Source organism: Trichosurus vulpecula, chromosome 9 (genome assembly GCF_011100635.1).
Source record: "Trichosurus vulpecula isolate mTriVul1 chromosome 9, mTriVul1.pri, whole genome shotgun sequence".
NCBI lineage: Eukaryota > Metazoa > Chordata > Mammalia > Diprotodontia > Phalangeridae > Trichosurus > Trichosurus vulpecula.
In genome coordinates, this window is record NC_050581.1 from 197,340,006 (window position 1) to 197,357,716 (window position 17,711).

General features: G+C 40.1%; 1 protein-coding gene across 2 annotated transcripts in view; it reads left to right on the forward strand.

The window, feature by feature from the left end:
- The window catches only part of NME8 (NME/NM23 family member 8), a 69,300-nt gene extending 67,053 nt beyond the window's left edge, over window positions 1-2,247 (forward strand). The window contains exons 16-17 of one of the 2 annotated variants that reach the window (XM_036737399.1): window positions 72-313; window positions 2,089-2,247. In XM_036737399.1, coding sequence (XP_036593294.1) covers window positions 72-312 — 241 coding nt within the window. In that variant the 3' untranslated portion in view covers window position 313; window positions 2,089-2,247. Of the gene's footprint in view, window positions 1-71; window positions 314-2,088 lie in introns of those variants that run through there. The other variant, XM_036737400.1, reaches the window with a different exon arrangement.
- Window positions 2,248-17,711: the final 15,464 nt, after the last annotated feature.

The following is a 17,711-nucleotide window of genomic DNA, read 5'->3' on the forward strand; positions in this document are numbered from 1 at the left end:
TGCAATCTTCTGGATGGGTTCCCTCAGGACAAGAGTTGACAGTGATCTTTTGATGGTCTTTTGACTTCCAGGGGTCCCTGCATGGCCATGATAATAAGTAAGGAGAATGCAGTGGAGGAATGGAGAAAGTTAGTTGGCCCAACAGACCCAGAAGAAGCAAGAAAGGTTGCCCCTCAGTCCGTCCGGGCCATCTTCGGGAAGGACATCTTGGACAATGCGGTACATGTGTCATCTACCAAAGAACATGCCCTGAAGACCATTGAGCTGTTATTCGGAGACATAGATTTGGACTTCGTGGAGCATGAAATGTAAGGTAGAAAGCTTCCAGCTCTGTTATTTTCTTTTCTAGGTTTGTCTGATTTTCAGGACTGACCACAAAGCAGGCTTACTAAAAGCACCTGTTTAGAATTGTAGATCTAGAGTTGAGAGGGATCCTAGGAACCACTGAGTCCAATCACTCATTTTACAGGCGAGGAAACTGAGGCACAGAGTGGCTGAATGGAATGCCCAAGGTCACCCAGTTGTTAAGATATGAACCCAGGTCTTTCTGACCTCAAATCTCCCACCCGTCATCCCCCACCACCTTCATCTTGATCAGGTCCACAATTTTCCTGTGCGTAGAACCTCAGAGTTGGAAGGTAATCTGAAAGTTACCTATTTCAACCTAGTCAACCTAAAGCATGAAGCCCTCACACAACTCTCTTAACAAGTGGTCAGGCGGCTTTTGCTTAAAGAATTCCTGTGATGGGAAACTCACTACCTTGGGAATAGAGCTTTTTCTTTTGGAAAGTTGAAATTTGTCTCCCTATAGTTTAAGGAGTTTCGTTCTGGTCTTTAGAGTCAAGAAGTCTAATCTTCCCTATTTCATGACAAAAAGAACCCTATCTTACATGGGACTTAATCTAAGAGAGATTTTAGTCCAACCCCTCAAAAGTCCCACTGTCTCTGTAGCCCAAGGGAAGGGATGCCATCCTGCCTGTGTGCACTCAAGCTCATTATGGGTGATTCGGGCCCACTCAGCATCTGCAGCCCAGTTGTCTGTTGGCAGTGTAAAAAACAAGGCAGTCATTTAAGGCCTACTTACTGTGCTAAGTTCTAGGGCTACCAGGAACAGCAGAAACACAGTCCCTTCCCTCAAAGGGCTCACATACTAATGGGAGAGAGATACAGAGTAGCTTCGAGATAATATGAGAAAGAGGGTATTAGCAGCTGGGAAGACAGATGGAAAAGGCCACTTGTAGAAGATACACTTTGAGCTGAATTTTCTAGTTCCCTGGATTTGGGGATGCATAGACCCAGTCATCAGCCATCCTTGTCTTCAGTTTCAAAGAGCATGAGCTGGGCATTCTCCATTGCCTGGTAACTATGGTCTTGCTCCTCATCATGAGTTTTTCTACCAATTCAGCATTTGGAGGACTGTGGAAAGATGATGACATAGCTTCTTCGTGACATTTCATTACTAACTTGCTTTGTTGCCTTGGCAAGTCCCTTTCCATATCTGGGCCCCAGATCCCTAATCTTTAAAATGAAAGGACGACTGTTAGGCAAAGCCTGAGGCCCCTCCATGCTCAAACATTCTGGGATTCATTGCAATGCTATTGCCTGCTGAAGTTGGGCAGGGTGGTGATTGGAAGGAGTGAATTGAATGAGGCAGCTGGGTTAGGGCAGTAGAGTTGGGAAGATCTGCATTCGAATCCAGCCTCACACACTTTCTAGCTGTGTGATGCTGGGCAAGTCATTTAACTGTTGTCTGACTCAGTTTCTTCAGTGGTAAAATGGGGATCATAACAACACCTGCTTCTCAGGGTTGTGGTGAGGAACAAATGAGGTGATATTTGTAAAGAACTTTGCACAGCACTTGGCACTCAGTAGTATAAATATATATCCCCATCCCCCTCCCCCCCCCACTTCTCTATCCCCAAGACATCACCCACTCACCCATCCCCAAGGCATGCTGGTCTCTTGCATGCAGATAACTGGCAGCTTGCTTTTAACACGGCAGAAAAGACGTAAATATGAAGACAGGCAGGAGTGATCAGGACGGGCCATCGTGGAGACTTTGTGAACAGGTTCCTTTTTCTTCTCCAGGGCTCCCAGCAGATGTCGCTCCATTTCATCCACATGGGTAACAGAAACGAAATGTGTGGTAAGCCTTCCTCCTGCAGCAACAGCCGCCTCTTGGGGGAAAGTAACAGCGATATCAACAAAAATAAAACAAAACAAAATGAAACAATCCTCTCAAACTGGAAAAAAAAAAACCAACCTTTTCCTACCTCGGTTTTAGGGGGCAATTGCTGGGTATTACAAACATAAACTAGAGAGCGATTCGTGTAGAGATGAATGTTAAACCCAGGCTGATGAGGTCATAAGTAAGAGTGATGAGAGAAAAGGAGAGCGGGGGCAGGGCAGAGCCTTGGGAGCTGCCTGGAGGCAGGAGGCGGATAACAGAACCCCTCTCAGCGCTGCTGGCCCTACACCACAATCCTGCTATGGTCTTGCATGCTCATGTCTCGAAAATTTGAAAGCCAAAAATAATCATCCCACAAAACATAGCCTTCTTTAAGAAATCTTTACAAAGTTGATCTGGGGCCATTGGCTACCAGAGTTCTATCCTCTCGTTCAATTACCTTCAGGAAAGATATTAAAAATGTTTGAAGGGACATTACTTCCCAACATTTTTCTGAACTACCAAATTTGCGAGCTTGCTAGGGAGCTATCTGTGTGACCTTGGTCAATTCCCTTCTTTCTGCGCCTTAATTTTCCCCTCTATAAAATGAAGAGATTGGATTAGAGTAAATGTTTTTAAAGTTGCCTTCTAGCACTGATGATCTTTGACTCTATGATTCTAAATTAGTCAAAGAAACCCATCCCAAAGATTGCTTCCTTGACGGCCTTTCCCACACTCCCTTACAGAATTCCCAGCATCTCTTGAATTTACCATCTCTGATACATGCTTACTGTGGAGCGGATGGCCAAATCACTTACTCATTCTGAGCCTCACTGGCTTCAAGTCTAAAATGGAAATTAATAATGCCTATGGTACCTTCCTTTTTGGGGTACTGGGAAGCTCCAATGAGAAGTTCTACAGAAAGTGCTGTGCAGAGTTTTCAGGGCTAGAGAAATGCTCGCGGTTGTTATTTTTTTGTTCTGGACCTGTGACTCTTCAATGCAGAGGGTGCCCACCCTATATCTTAAGGTCTTAATTGCCTGAGACACCAAAAGGTTGATTGTTTTGCCCAAGGTCACACAGCTTGTATATTAGAAGTAGGGCCCCATCATCACCATTATTATTATTATTATTATGTATCATATATGTAATAATGTATACATTGCATTACATGTGTAATTCTGTGTAGCATTATTAGTAAGGCTTCAGTTCATCAGCTTACTATTTCTACCTGGCTAGAATCATTTATCTAACCAACTGAAGAACTGATACAGCCATTTCAACATTCTCCCCAAGTAAAATGGCTTAACAGTATCTCCCCAGTAGATGGCATATGCTGACCTAGTATAGACTTATGGGTGTGTCCATTTATCATTTGGTTGGAAATGATGGAGAACCATTCATAGGATCCCTGATTTAGAGCTGGAAGGGACTATTTTATAGATGAAGAAACTGAGGCCCAGTGAGGTGAAAGGATTGTCGATGCGGAAGAGGTGTGGTCTTTGTGGTCAGAGAATGCAGGCTGGAATCCCAGCTGTAATGTCCTACCCGGGTGACCTTGGGCAATCTCTCTGGGCCTCAGTGTCCTCATCTCTACAATGAGAGCATTGACCTTGGTGACCTTCAAGGCCTCTTCCAGCTGTAAACCTAGTAACCTACAACTCATCCACAGTCACATAAATAGAAAGTGTCGCAACTGGGATTCCAGCCCAGGTTTTTCTTTCAAAAAATGTTTATTGACATTTTTTCTTTTTTTTTTTCATCACTTTCAGTTTTGAATATGTCTCTTTCCTGGCCCCTTTATAATGAGTAATCCTTTGTAACAAATTTTTAAAGAAAAAAAAAAGAGAAAGAGAAGCAGGAGAGAAAACACAGTTGAGCAAAATTAGCCAACTCATCAAGTGGATCTGGCAACACATCCAACATTCCACATCTGTGGTACCCATCTCTGCAAAATGGGAGGGAGGAGCACTTTCTGGACTACTCTCTAAGGGCAGGCATGTGAGCCCAAGTTTCTTGGCTCTAGGCACCACAATGCCTCTACTGCAACAGCTGCTATGATCTTCTGCTGACAAAATATCGCCCCAAAGCCCATGACAGTTCCCAAGCCACGCCTTCCCTAATACTGGGTGGGGAGCATTTTTACATTAGGGTAACGTGGCCATTTTTCAGATAAATGAACACATTTGGAGAGGTGAAGTCACTTGCCCAGAGTTACACAGTGATGGAATGACTAGAACATGACTCTTGCAGGAGGCCTCTCCAGGTTTGGAAGGCTCTGGACTCTTCTGACTTCCTGGCTACCTGGACGAGAATGACCTTTACCTTTTTGACCCCCAAAGATTATTGATCTAGGCTTCAGGCCCTCTTTTGCTAATTTGGTAGTAGTACCTTCTAGAGATTTTGATGCTTTAGGCTCCTGGTAAGTCCCACCTCACTCATGATCTTTCTCTTTTAGATTATTTCACCACCATCCATCTAACTGTTCCACCTCTACTCAGCCAACATATATCCAGCAGTCAATAAACATTTATTAAGTGCCTACTATGTGCCACACTCCATGATGGGGAAAAATTCCTCTTTCTGATCAGGATTTCTTATTTCTCCATCTCTACTTCTTCCTTATTTCTCCTACTGTTAAAACCATCCATTATGAACTCCTTTCTTCCTTACTCCATACTTTAGAACCCTTCTACATTATCCTTTATCTTCTTTTCTCCTAGTCCAGGGGTGGGAAACCTGTGGCCTCAAGGCCACATGTCGCCTTCTAGGTCCTTGGGTGAAGCATTTTGACTGAGTCCAAGTTTTGCAGAACAAATCCTTTTATTAAGGGAATTTGTTCTGTGAAGTTTGGATTCAGCTCAAGGGCTGCACTTGAGGACCTGCCTAGTCTCTGACAATGAAGGATCCTTCCTGCCAAGAACAAACCCCTGATCTTATCTTCCAGGTCTCTTCTGGCAGACTAACCCTGAAAATCTCAATCTCTCTGTCTCTGTCTCTGTCTCTCTGTCTCTGTCTCTGTCTCTGTCTCTCTGTCTCTGTCTCTGTCTCTCTCTGTCTCTGTCTCTCTCTGTCTCTGTCTCTCTCCCCTTCAGCCTCTCTTTACCTACAGGTTCCATCCATATTGCTTATAAATATGCCTAGATCCAATTTTTAAAAAGAGGCTACTTATTGCTGTACTCTGCCATCCCTCCTAGCTATCATTCTATATTTTTCCTCCTTTCATAGCTAAATTCTTAGGAAAAAAAAGCCACCTAGGGAAAATGACAGAATAAGGCAGGAAATTATCTGGCTTTTCCAAATTCCTCCACAAATAATTTAAAATAATGCCTCAAAGTTAACTTTAGAGTGGCAGAAATAATTAAAAGTTGGGGTAAAGTAGTTGTCCAGCCTAAGACAACTTGGGAGGATGTTAGGAAAGACATGACTTCCCAGAACAGTAGTCTGGCCTGATTGAAGTACAGATACCTCTGGCTAGATACCCTGAACCAACAAACAACAGGCCCTAGGCAACTGTGTCAATGCCAGTCTCAGCTTCAGGAATGTTTGCCTCATGGACAGTGTGGGGGTCAGACTGTCACACTGTGATCAGGGGAAGATTTCAGAGCCCTCCACCTGTGCTGGATGCATGGACCCAGGCTGTGACTGTGGGCAAAGAAGAGTGAGTTCATGCTGGTGAGTGCACTCAAAGAGGGGATTTGCCCTGCTGGCTATGGTCACTTGCAGGAGATTGAAGTCTCTGCTTTTAATTTCAGCACAGAGGAGTCAGTTGAAGCTTGCAGCTGCTGGAGGGATTTGCAAGGAGTAAGAGTGTTTCCAGTGACAGTGTTGTTGAGGGTCCTGGTCATTGCAGAGAGGTGTACCTAAGGTCAGGTCCCCAGATGCAGGTCAGAAAACAATAGCATGAAAAACCTGAAGCCTGAGACATTATCCTTCACACCTCAGGACTACAGCCTGACTCTCATATAAAGTTAACAGCCAAGAAATAGGCCACTAAAAAAAGTGAATACACAAAAAGAAAGAACCTAGCCATAGATAGCTACCATGGTTATAGAGAAGGTCAGAGTTCAAAGCCAAAAGAAGGCAGTGGAGTCAAAACAGTTATTTGTAAAGCTTCAAAGAAAGATATAAAATAACCAGAAGTCCAAAACAATTCTCGGAAGAGCTTAAAAAGGACTTAAAATCAAGAGAGGTTGTGGAAAAAATTAGGAAAAAATATGAGTAATGCAAGAAAATCAAGAAAATTATCAAAAGAAAGTCAAACAATTGGGAAAACTTATGGAAGAAAATAACTCCTTAAAAATTAGAATTGGGCAAGGGGAAGCTAATGACTTCGTAAGAGACCAAAGAAATAATAAAACAAAATCAAAAGAATGAAAAAATAGAAGAGAATGTGAATTATCTTATCACATAAACAATTTACCAGGAAAACAGATTAAAAAGAGACAATAGAAAATTGTTGAACTATCTGAAAGTTATTTTTTTTAAAGGAGTCTAGATCCTATACTTCAAGAAATGATTAAGGAAAATTGTCTTGAAGTTTTAGAACTAGGAGGTAAAATAGAAATTGAAAAAACCCACCTATTACAACCTGAAAGAGATTTCAAGATGAAAAATCAAAGGAACATTATAGCTAAGTTTTGATGCTCCCAGGTCAAGGAGAAAGTATTACAAGTTATTAGAAAGAAACAATTTAGATACTTTGGAGCTACAATGAGTGTAACACGAGATTTAACAGCTTCTACAATAAAAGGCTGAAGCACATGGAACACTATATTCTGAAGAGTAAAGGAGCTGGTTTTGCAACCCAGAATAATCCAGCAAAGCTGAGTGTAATCCTGCAAGGAAAAAAATGTATATTTAATGAAATGAAAGACTTTCAAGTATTCTTGAGGAAAAGATCAGAAGTGAGCATAAATTTCACCTACAAGAATCAGGAGAAACATAAGAAGGTAAACATGAAAGACCAATTATAAGGGATTTAATAAGGCCAAATTTTTACTGCTTAAATGGGAAAATGTTATCTGTAACTTTTAAGAATGTTATCACTACTTAGGTAGTTTGAAAGAGCATACATAGATAGAAAGGATAGGGTTGAATTGAGTATGACTGGTTGATTAAAAAAAATCAGGTAGGGAGAGGTAAAATGGAGCAATTATCTCATACAAAAAAGAAACAAATGGAAGAACTGTTACAATGGAGGTCAGGAGGGGGTGGAGGGCTGGTAGTTCTAGAACTTCATTCTCATCAGAACTGGGTTAAAGGGGGAATAACATCTAGAAGGATATAAAAGTCTTCTTAACTTACAGAGAATAGGAGGGTGAAGGGATAGGATAAGGGAGGGATTTTTAGAAGGGGAGTAGATTAGTAGTCAGAAGTAAAAAAATAGTTGGAGAGGGTAAAAAGAGAGGAAGAGAAGGATAAACAGTGAGGAAAACAAGATGAAGAGAAATATACAACTAATAATTATAACTTTGAATGTCAATGGAATGAACTCACCCCTAAAATGGAAATGGATAGTAGAATGGATTAAAAACCTGAATCTGACAACAGGTTGTTTACAAGAAACACATTTAAAAATGAGAGATACACATAGACTGAAAATAAAGGACTAGAGTAGATTATTATGCTTTAGCTCATGGAAAAAACAAACAAACAAAACAGGGGTAGCAATAATGATCTCAGAGAATGCTAAAGCTAAAATTGATTTAATTGAGACATAAACATGGAAATTACATTATGATAAAAGGTACCATAGATAATGAAGTAATATCAACACTAAATCTATATGCACCAAATGCTATGGCATCCAACTTTTTAAAGGAAAAGCTAAATTAATTACAGGTAGAAATGTATAGCAAAACTATAATAATGAAGGACTTAAACCTTCCCCTCTCAAAACTAGATAAATCTAAACCAAAAAAATTAAGAAAGATGTTAAGGAAATGAATAGAATTTTAGATGAGCTAGATATGACAGATCTACGCAGAAAACTGAATGTGAATAAAAAGGAATATACTTTTTCCTCAACAGTACATGCTGCCTTTACAAAAATTGCCCATATATTAAGGGCATAAAAACTTCATAGTTAAATGTAAAAAAGCAGAAATATTAAATGAATCCTTTTCAAATTGTAATGCAATGAAATTATATTTAATAATGGACCATGGAAACATAGATTAAAAATTAATTGGAGATTAACCTAACCTTAAAAAAGAAATGGATTAAAGGATAAGTCATAGAAAGAATAAATAATTTTGTTAAAGAGAATGATAATTATGAGACAACACACCAAAACATAGAGGATGCAGCAAACGCAGTAACCAGAGGAAAATTTATATGTCTAAATGCCTACATCAATAAAATAGAGAAAGAACAGAACAATGAATTGCACATGAAATTTTTAAAAAGTAGAAAAAGAACAAATTTAAAATTCCCAATTAAACACCAATTAGAAATCCTAAAAATTAAAGGTGAGATCAATATAATTGAATGCAATAAAACCATTGAACTGATAAGTAAAACTGGGAATTTTTTTATGAAAAAACTCAATAAAATAGATAAATCATTGGCTAATATGAATTTCAAAAAGAGAGAAGCAAACCAAATCACTAGTGTCAAAAATGAAAAGGATGAATATACCAGTAATGAAGATGAAATCAAGTAACTACTAGGGGTTATTTTGATCAATTATATGCCAATAAATCTAATAATTTAAGTGAAATGGAATAATGCTTACAAAAGGAAAAGCTGTTTAGATTAGTAGAAGAGGATATGAAATATCTAAATAAACCTATTTTAGAAAGAGAAATTGAACAGGCCATAAATGAGCTTTTTAAGAAGAAAACATCAGCACCAGTTGGATTTAGAAGTGAATTTTAGCAAACATTTAAAGATTAACTAATTCCAATATTAAATAAATTATTTGGAATGATAGGGAAAGAAGGAAACCTACCCCAAACTCCTTTTATGAAACAAATATGATGTTGATATTCAGACCAGAAAGAGCAAAAACAGAGAAAGAAAATTATAGACAAATTTCATTAATGAATGTGGATGTAAAAATCCTAAATAAAGTACTAGCTAGGAGACTACAACTACATATCACAAAGATTGTATGTTGTGGCCAAGTGGGACTTAAACAAGGAATGCAGGGGTTGGTTTGACATAAGCAAAACTATTAAAATAATTGATTATGCCAATATCAAAAGTAACAAAAATCATATGATTATATCAATAGATTCAGTAAGGCCTTTTGACAAAATAAAACACTTATTCCTATTAAAAAAACACTTTAAATCATAGGTATAAACAGATTTTTTTTCTCCTTAAAATAATAAGAAACATCTACCTAAAACAGCCAGCAAACATTATTTGTAATGGGGATGAGCCAGAAGCTTTCCCGGTAAGATCAATAGTGAAACAAGGATGCCCATTATCATCATTATTATTCAGTGTTGTATTAGAAATGCAAGCAATAGTGATGAGAAGAAAAAGAAATAGAAGGAATCAGAATGGGCAATGAGGTAATAAAACTATCTCTTTTTGCAGATGTTATAATGATATACTTGGAAAACCCCAGAGATTCAAGTAAGAAACTTGAAGAAACAATAACATTAGTGAAGCAGTAGGATATAACATAAACCCACATAAGCCATCAGCATTTCTATATATCACCAACAAAACTCTGCAAGAAGCGATGGTAAGAGATATCCCATTTAAAATGACAATAAACAGCATAAAACACCTGGGAGTACACCTGTCAAAAGAAACCTAGGAACCATATGAACATAATTATAAAACATTTTTATACAAATAAAGTCAGATTTAAATAATTGGAGAAATAATCAATGTTTATGGGTGGGCAGAGCCAATATAATAAAAATGATAATTCTACCTAAAAGGATCTATTCAATGCCACCCCGATTAAATTATCAAAAAACATTTTTTACTGAGTTAGAAAAATAACAAAATTCATTTGGAAGAACAAAGGGTCAAGAATATTAAAGAAATCAATGAATAAATGTAAAGCAAGGAGGTGTAGCAGTACCAGTTCTTAAATTGTATTATAAGGAAGTAATTATCAAAACTATATGGTACTAGCTAAGAAATAGGAATGGATCAGTGGAACAGAACAGATATACATTACACAGCAGTAGTTATTATAGTAACCTTGTGTTTGACAAATGTAAAGATTTAGCTTTTGGGATAAGAATTTACTATTTGTAAAAATTTGGCAGTGGGGGGAAGTGGAAAGCAGTCTGGGAGAAACTATAAATCAATGTCTTACAACATTTACCAAGATAAGATAAGAACGGATACAAGACCTAGATATGAAGGGAGATATCATAAGTAAAGGAGAACATGAAACATATTACCTATCAAACTTATGTATAGAAGATTTTATAAATAGCAGGAGATAGAGAACATTGTGAGATATAAAATGGCTAACTTTCATTGTATTAAATTTAAAAGTTTTTGTACAAAAAAAGCAATATAGCCAAGATTAGAAGGAAAGCAGAAAATTGGGGGAAATGTTTTCATTGACAATTTCTCTGATAAAGGTCTCATATTTCAAATATGTAGAGATCTTTGTCAAATTTATAAGAATATGAGTCATTCCCCAATTGATAAATGATCAAAAGATATTAATAGGCAGTATTTGGATGAAGAAATCAAAGCTATATATAGTCATATGAAAAAATACTCTAAATCATTATTGATTAGAGAAATATAAATTAAAACAACCTTGAGATATTGTCTCACACTTGTCAGATTGGCTAAAATGATAGAAGGGGAAAACAATAAATGTTGGAGGGAATGTGGAAAAATTGTTGTGTTGATAAAACTGTGATCCATTTTGGAGAGCAATCTGGAATCGTGACTAAAGAGTTACAAAACTGTGTATACACATTGACCCAGCAATACCAGTTAGGTCTGTTTCCAAAGGTGAGCAGGGAAAAAAGTAAAAGAACTTATATGTTCTAAAATATTTATAGTAATTTTCTTTGTGGTGGCAAAGAACTGAAAATTGCCCATCAATTGGGGAACAGCTAAACAAGTTATGGTATATGATTATGATGGAATACTACTGTACTGTAATAAATAATGCATAGATTGATTTTAGAAAATCAAGGAAAGACTTGGATGAAATAATTAAGAGTGAAAAGAGTAGAACCAGGAGAACATTGAATATAGTGACAGTAATATTGTTTGAAGAATACCTGTGAATTGTTAAGCCGTTGAATAGTATAAATATTCGAATCAACTACAAAGGACCTATGAAAGAAGATGCTCTCCACCTCCAGAGAAAGTACTGATAAATAGAAGTATGCATATTACTTATACCCAGATCTGTCTGACTGTTTCTGTGTCAAATGGTGGCCTTCTCAAATTGTGTGGGGTGGGGAGAGAGACACAGTTTGGAGCATAAAATGTAACCTCCAAAATTAAATTTAATCAAAAAAAGAAAAGAAAAAAACTATCTAAACTAATTACCTCTAAATCTTCATTTCTCACTCACTTCCTAGGACCTTGAAATATGCCATTAGAGTCCATCATTCAATAGAAATCATTCCCTCTGGGATTACCAGTTATCTTCTAGCTGCTAGATCCAATGGCCTTTTCTCAATCCTAATCCTTTCTTACCTCTTTGTAGAATTTGACCCCATTGATGAGTCCTGGATACCCACTTTCCCTAGTCTGCAGTGCAGCTTTCCTTGGGTTCTCCTCTCTATCTGATTATCCCCCACCTTTTTTGCTGGTTCATCCATCTCCTGCCCCTTAGTCATGGATGTCCCTGTATTATGAAGGCAGAATTTATAATTTCAAAGAGAATCATATATATGTCTGAAAGGTTTGGAACCACAGGATATAAGGAATTCTCAAGGTAGAAGGCAGAAGAATTAAAGCATGTATTTAAGCTCCAGAGTAACAGACCCACAAAACAGCATCCCCATTTTGATATTTGGATCAAAAGCCTCCAGGCCCAATAAGTCCGCCTCACAAGAGTAACCAGGAGGTCACAGAAAAGCATGATGGTATAAAGCAAAATCATATACATGCTTCCCCTCTATGGTAAAAAGATTACCCACTGGCCTCAAGTCCTTGCTCAGCACTCCTCGATCCACATGTAGGTCAGCTCTGCTACTGGCAGCTCCTGCTTCAGCTTTGGCTGTAGCTGTCTCTGGCTCCAAAAGAAGCTGTTTTTAACAGTCCAGCTAGCAGCTTCTGTGGGGGTGTAAGACCCACCCACAGCTTCTGCCGGCTCGCCAGGGAAGCACAGGTTCTTTCGATCTGCTTAACCAAGGGAAGCAAGGTGAAGGGGTTGACAAGCTTACTTTAATCCAACATAGGCCCTCCCTGGAGTTAGCCCTACCCCACCAAGCACCCAGCAAGGCTCAACGAGATAAACTGAGTCACTCAAAGAAAACAAAGGCCATTCTGCTTACAGTCTCCAAGGCTCTGTCTTGGGCCCCTTTCTCTTCCCTTTCATACCCTCTCTCTTGATAACATCACCAGCATGGGTTCAATTATTAACCTTTTTCATATGAGAGATTATATCTTTCTCTCCAGCACCAGCAAGCATGTCAGATATTTCTAACCTGATGTTATGTAGGGATCTCAAATTTAACATGGCCAAAATGAAACTTGCTATCTTTTCCCCCATATCAGCCCTTCTTCCAAACTTTCCCCTTTTTGGCTGAGGGTACTACAATTCTATCAGTTCCCATATTCTCTGCCCTAGAATCCCCATCCTCTCCTCACTCCCAATCCAATAACGCAAACAGTTGCCAAATCTGGTCTTGCCTCATTATTTACATTTACACACTTGATAAGTTAGCCAGAAAGGAAAATGATATGGGCCAAAGAAAGCAAGACCATCCTTAGGGACAATGGAAGCCACTTTTAGAAGACCCTCCATTAAAAAGAAGAGGCTGTCCTAGAATGAGAGGCTCATGGGAGCCCTACATTGAGTCCCTAGTACAAACAATGTTCTCAGAGTCATCAAGGACCCACCTTAGGGTCCATGACAAGAGGAAGGACAGAGCACTCCAAGATGACCCCTACTGGACTAGATAAGATGGTGGAATAGGTTTAGACTAATAAGATGGAAACCCCTGGAGTACAAGAACTGGGTCATTTTAATCTTTGTGTTAGAGCACCCAACCTGTGGCCAGTTGTTCTGTCTGTCCTTTGTTCTCAAAGAGGACCATGACATCAGGGAAGTGATGACATGACTTGGAGGTGACTTTGATTTGAGTGGGGGAGGACTGTGCAAGGTCACCAGCCTCACTTTCTCCTCCAGAGCCATCTGGGTCCAGTGGCCTGATAACTCACCAGGATGACTGGAGATGGCCCAGGATGCATTGGGAGACCCTGGCCCTTTCAGGCTACTGTCTTTCCAGGTTCTCACTTTGAGTGAGATAACACCCTTTCAGTGAATAGGCCTCTTTAAGAAGTTAACCAAGGGATGGACCCTTTAAACTTAAAAAAAAAAAAAATCAAACTGGGAGGGGAAGAGCCTCAGGGTTCCTGGCCAAAAGAGGAACAGTTGTTATTTGGTATTTACAACCTTTGCTGAATTTGTTTACTATGACAGAATGTAGCCCTGGGGCAACATTTTATCCAAAAGTTATCTTTTCCTTCTATTTAATGTATCTTTGGGAGAAGAGTAAAACCTCTACTCCTTTCCTTTTCTCCCTGTTTCCTAGAATGTGCCTTGAACTTTTTCAAAGGAGATTTAGTTATAGAAGGTGGCATGAGGAAATTTTTGCAAATTAAAAATAGCTGACAATGTTACTTGCAGATTTTTTTCTATTACCCATACACACTGTTTGCCCTAACAGTACATAATCTCCATGGCAGGTGGGAACTGTTTCTTTGTAACCCCAGCCCTTAATACATAGAAGGTTATTTATAAAAGCATGTTGATTGATGCAGTGCTTGCTGCAAGACTCACAGAGCATCTCTTGTAACTTTCTCACACTTGTCCCAGACAAATAGACCCCAGGAGGTAAATTTTGCATCTGAGAAAGCTAAGACTTGTAGAGACCACATGACTTAATCGTCCATGGTCACCCAGCTAGGACGTATCTGCCTTGGCATCTGAACCCAGGCATCCTGACTCCTGAGCCCCCCCCACTCCCTCCTAGCCCACCCTGCCTCCACTATGAGGTCCAAGGTCAGTCATGCCTTTCCTCTAAGGAGTTTTAGTTACACAAGGTCCCAGCAGATCATTTAAAGAGAGTTTTAACTGTTGTGTGACTCTGGACAAGTCACTTGAAGATCCCCAAGGTCTCTTACAGCTCTAAAACTGTGTCCAGCAGCCTGCAGCTATCCAAGTGTTTCTACTACAAGTAGAACACTTATCAGCCATACAGAGGCTGGAACTCTTACAGAGTCATTCACTCCAAGACTCTTTTTCTTCATACAGGATTCCCACTCAACAGAGAGCCTGACTAACTTTCTCTTGCAATTTTATTTACTTTGATGTATTGGAACAGAAGAAATGTTCCCAAGAGCACTCAATTAGATAAACATTTATTAAATGATTACTAAGAATCAGGCCATGGGCAAGGTGTTGGGGAGAGAGAAAAAAAATGACCTCGCCAACCTGGGACCTCAAGAAACTTACATTTGAATGGCAAAACCACCTATACATAACTAAGTAAGCACATGTAAATTAAAGTAGTGGGGGAAAGGTTGGGGCACTCCTAATTAGAAGGTTGTGGGCAGACTTCCTTAAGCAGGTAATGCCCAGTGGAGCCTTGGAGGAAAGTTCTCCTAGGCTGGAGTGAGGTTAGAAGTGGTGGTGGGGGGGAGGGGGCAATGTTTGCAAAGAATTTGAGGCTAGAGATAAGGTAATAGGAACAACAGGTACACTTTAAAGCTAGCTCAGTATTAAGCTGTGTACTGGGCATGGGTTCTTTCTTATTTGCTTCCAGTGTTTGGAAAATCTACAGAAGAATGATGTGCTTTTCTTGTCCCTAAGATAATAAGATGGAGGACTTTGGGGAAAGGAATTGTTCTCAGCTCAGATATATTCCCTAGCCCACTAAGCAAAAATGATGGCATGGTGGAACATTCCTGAAGGTTTGTATCCTTGGAATGGGAAGAGAGAAACAATAGGGATGATCAGAGAATGAGAAGAATGTAGAACTGGAAGGCATCTTGGGGAGCAGCTGGTGATAGTGTCTTCAGTTTTTAGATGGGGAAACTGAGACCCATGTCATGCCCATGACCATAAAGTAGTTAGTGGCAGAGCTAGAAAGGAGATCCAGATGTCCTTAAATCCAATGCTATTCTCATTGTAGATACTGGGTCTTGAGGAAGGTGCTTCCTTGGGCTTTTCAGTGTGGCTCTTAAAGGGATATGCCACTGATGTAAAGTTCGTGTGTGTGTGTGTGTGTGTGTGTGTGTGTGTAACAGATACTAGCAAAGTCCCATCTTTCTCCCTTTATTTGTCCCTTTTAAAATACTAAATCCCCTTAGCAGTAATTAATGATTCAAGGAATAGAAAGGAATAAAATATTTAAGCAATAACGTACAATTCCTATTATGTGGCCCAAGAAGGCAACCTGGTGCAGTAGGGAGAAATCTGGCCCTGGAGCAGAAGATCATGGCTCAAGCTCTAATGCACATTGGCCATGCGATTCTGGCTCGATGGACAGTTGAAGAACAGTTAATGAGCCGGTGACACATGGCATCAGTGACACATCCTAGCTCTGAAGTCCTGGCAAGTCTCTTAATTTCTCAGGCACTTTAGATTCTCTGAGCAGCAGAGCAGGAGGTCTGCTCTGGGAGAGGTAACATCTTGTGGGGAGCTAGCTATGCCAATGAAATACCAGTGGGAGGCTGGCTGCCTGTTGGTTGGGTATGTTTGAGTGGGTGGGGCTTCTTTTTCAGCTATGGGATGAGTGAGACGCCACTGAGATTTCTTCCAGCTCAGAGATTCTGGTCCAAAAGGGCATACCCCACCTAACTGTGGTTAGTGGCTATACGGTCACCTGTGTTGGTAACCAAAAATGGGCTCCTTGGCACTTAGTCAACAAGTGCCCTTGAGTAGTTTGGCATTTTCCCCTGAACTAAATGAATGTTCTGAAGTTCGGGGTGCTGGTTCCCCCCCCCCCCCCGCCCCGAACTGACTGAATGCTGGATTAAAGTAAGCTTGTCGGCCCCTTCACCTTGCTTCTCTCGATTAAGCAGATCAAAAGAACCTGTGCTTTCCCCGGCGTACCTTACACCCCCGCAGAAGCTGCTAGCCGGATGGTTAAAAACAGCTTCCGTTGGAGCCAGAGACAGCTACAGCTACAGCCGAAGCTGAAGCAGGAGCTGCTGGTAGCAGAGCTGACCTACGTGTGGATTGAGGAGTGCTGAACAAGGACTTGAGGCCAGTGGGTAATCTTTTTACCATAGAGGGGAAGCATGTATATGATTTTGCTTTATACCATCATGCTTCTCTGTGGCCTCCTGGTTACTCTTGTGAGGCGGACTTATTGGGCCTGGAAGCTTTTGATCAAAATATCAAAATGGAAAAAAAAATTAAAAAAAATATCAAAATGGGGATGCTGGTTTGTGGGTTGGTTACTGTGGAGCCTAAATATATGCTTTGATTCTTCTGCCTCCTACTTTGAGAATTCCTTATATCCTGCGGTTCCAAAGCTTTCAAACATATATGTGATTCTTTTTGAAATTATAAATTCTGCCCTCATAATATATCACCTCACTGAAATACTCAGCTTTCCATCACAGTGCCAGACCATTGCTTCCCCTGTCCTCCAGAGCCTCCTTTAAGTATATCTGGATCACGAGGAGGATCTATCTCCTTTGAGGCACTTTCACTGAAAGCCTCTGCCACCACATTATGCTGCTATGGGTTTGAATCCCACTTTAGAAACTGTCACAAACTTTTAAAAAATTGTCCTGAGATGGTATTAGGGCTCTCTCCCCTCCACCGGGGGAGGTAGGAAGAACAGGCATACTTCCTACCAGCTATGTACAGGGCAGCCCCGTGCTGGGTCTGGTGCCACTGTGGCAAGTTGCGAAGATCCGGTCTGGACTCTATGTCTTTGCTGCTGGGCTGCCTCAGAGCTCTGAGTCTTCCAATGACAAATCCCCAGCACCCAAGAAAAGGCTCTTTTTCAGGTGCCTTGCAGCCAGGCTTGGTCAACTGAGGCACTCAGACTGACTGGGGAAGGAGCTGGACCCAACCTCGTGGGAGCTCGCCTCGCCCTTGTGACTCAGGGAAGAATGCTAGATGAAAAGGAGCCTTATCCATTGTAGGTACTCAGGAAATGCTGGTTGTTTACAGGAGAATGTAAGCTCATTGATTTAATTTCTTTCTTAGTGTCTCCAGTGTCTACTACTCTGCTGGGCACTTTTTTTCTGGACTGGATCTTTAATTTTATCCAGGTAAGAGCTCCCTCTATCAATGCAGATCAGTCTTCTCTAAGACTTAGAATCTTAGAGAGTTATCTAGAACATTGAAAGGTTGAGTAACTCATCTGGGGTCACACAGCCAACATGTGTCAGAGATGACAGA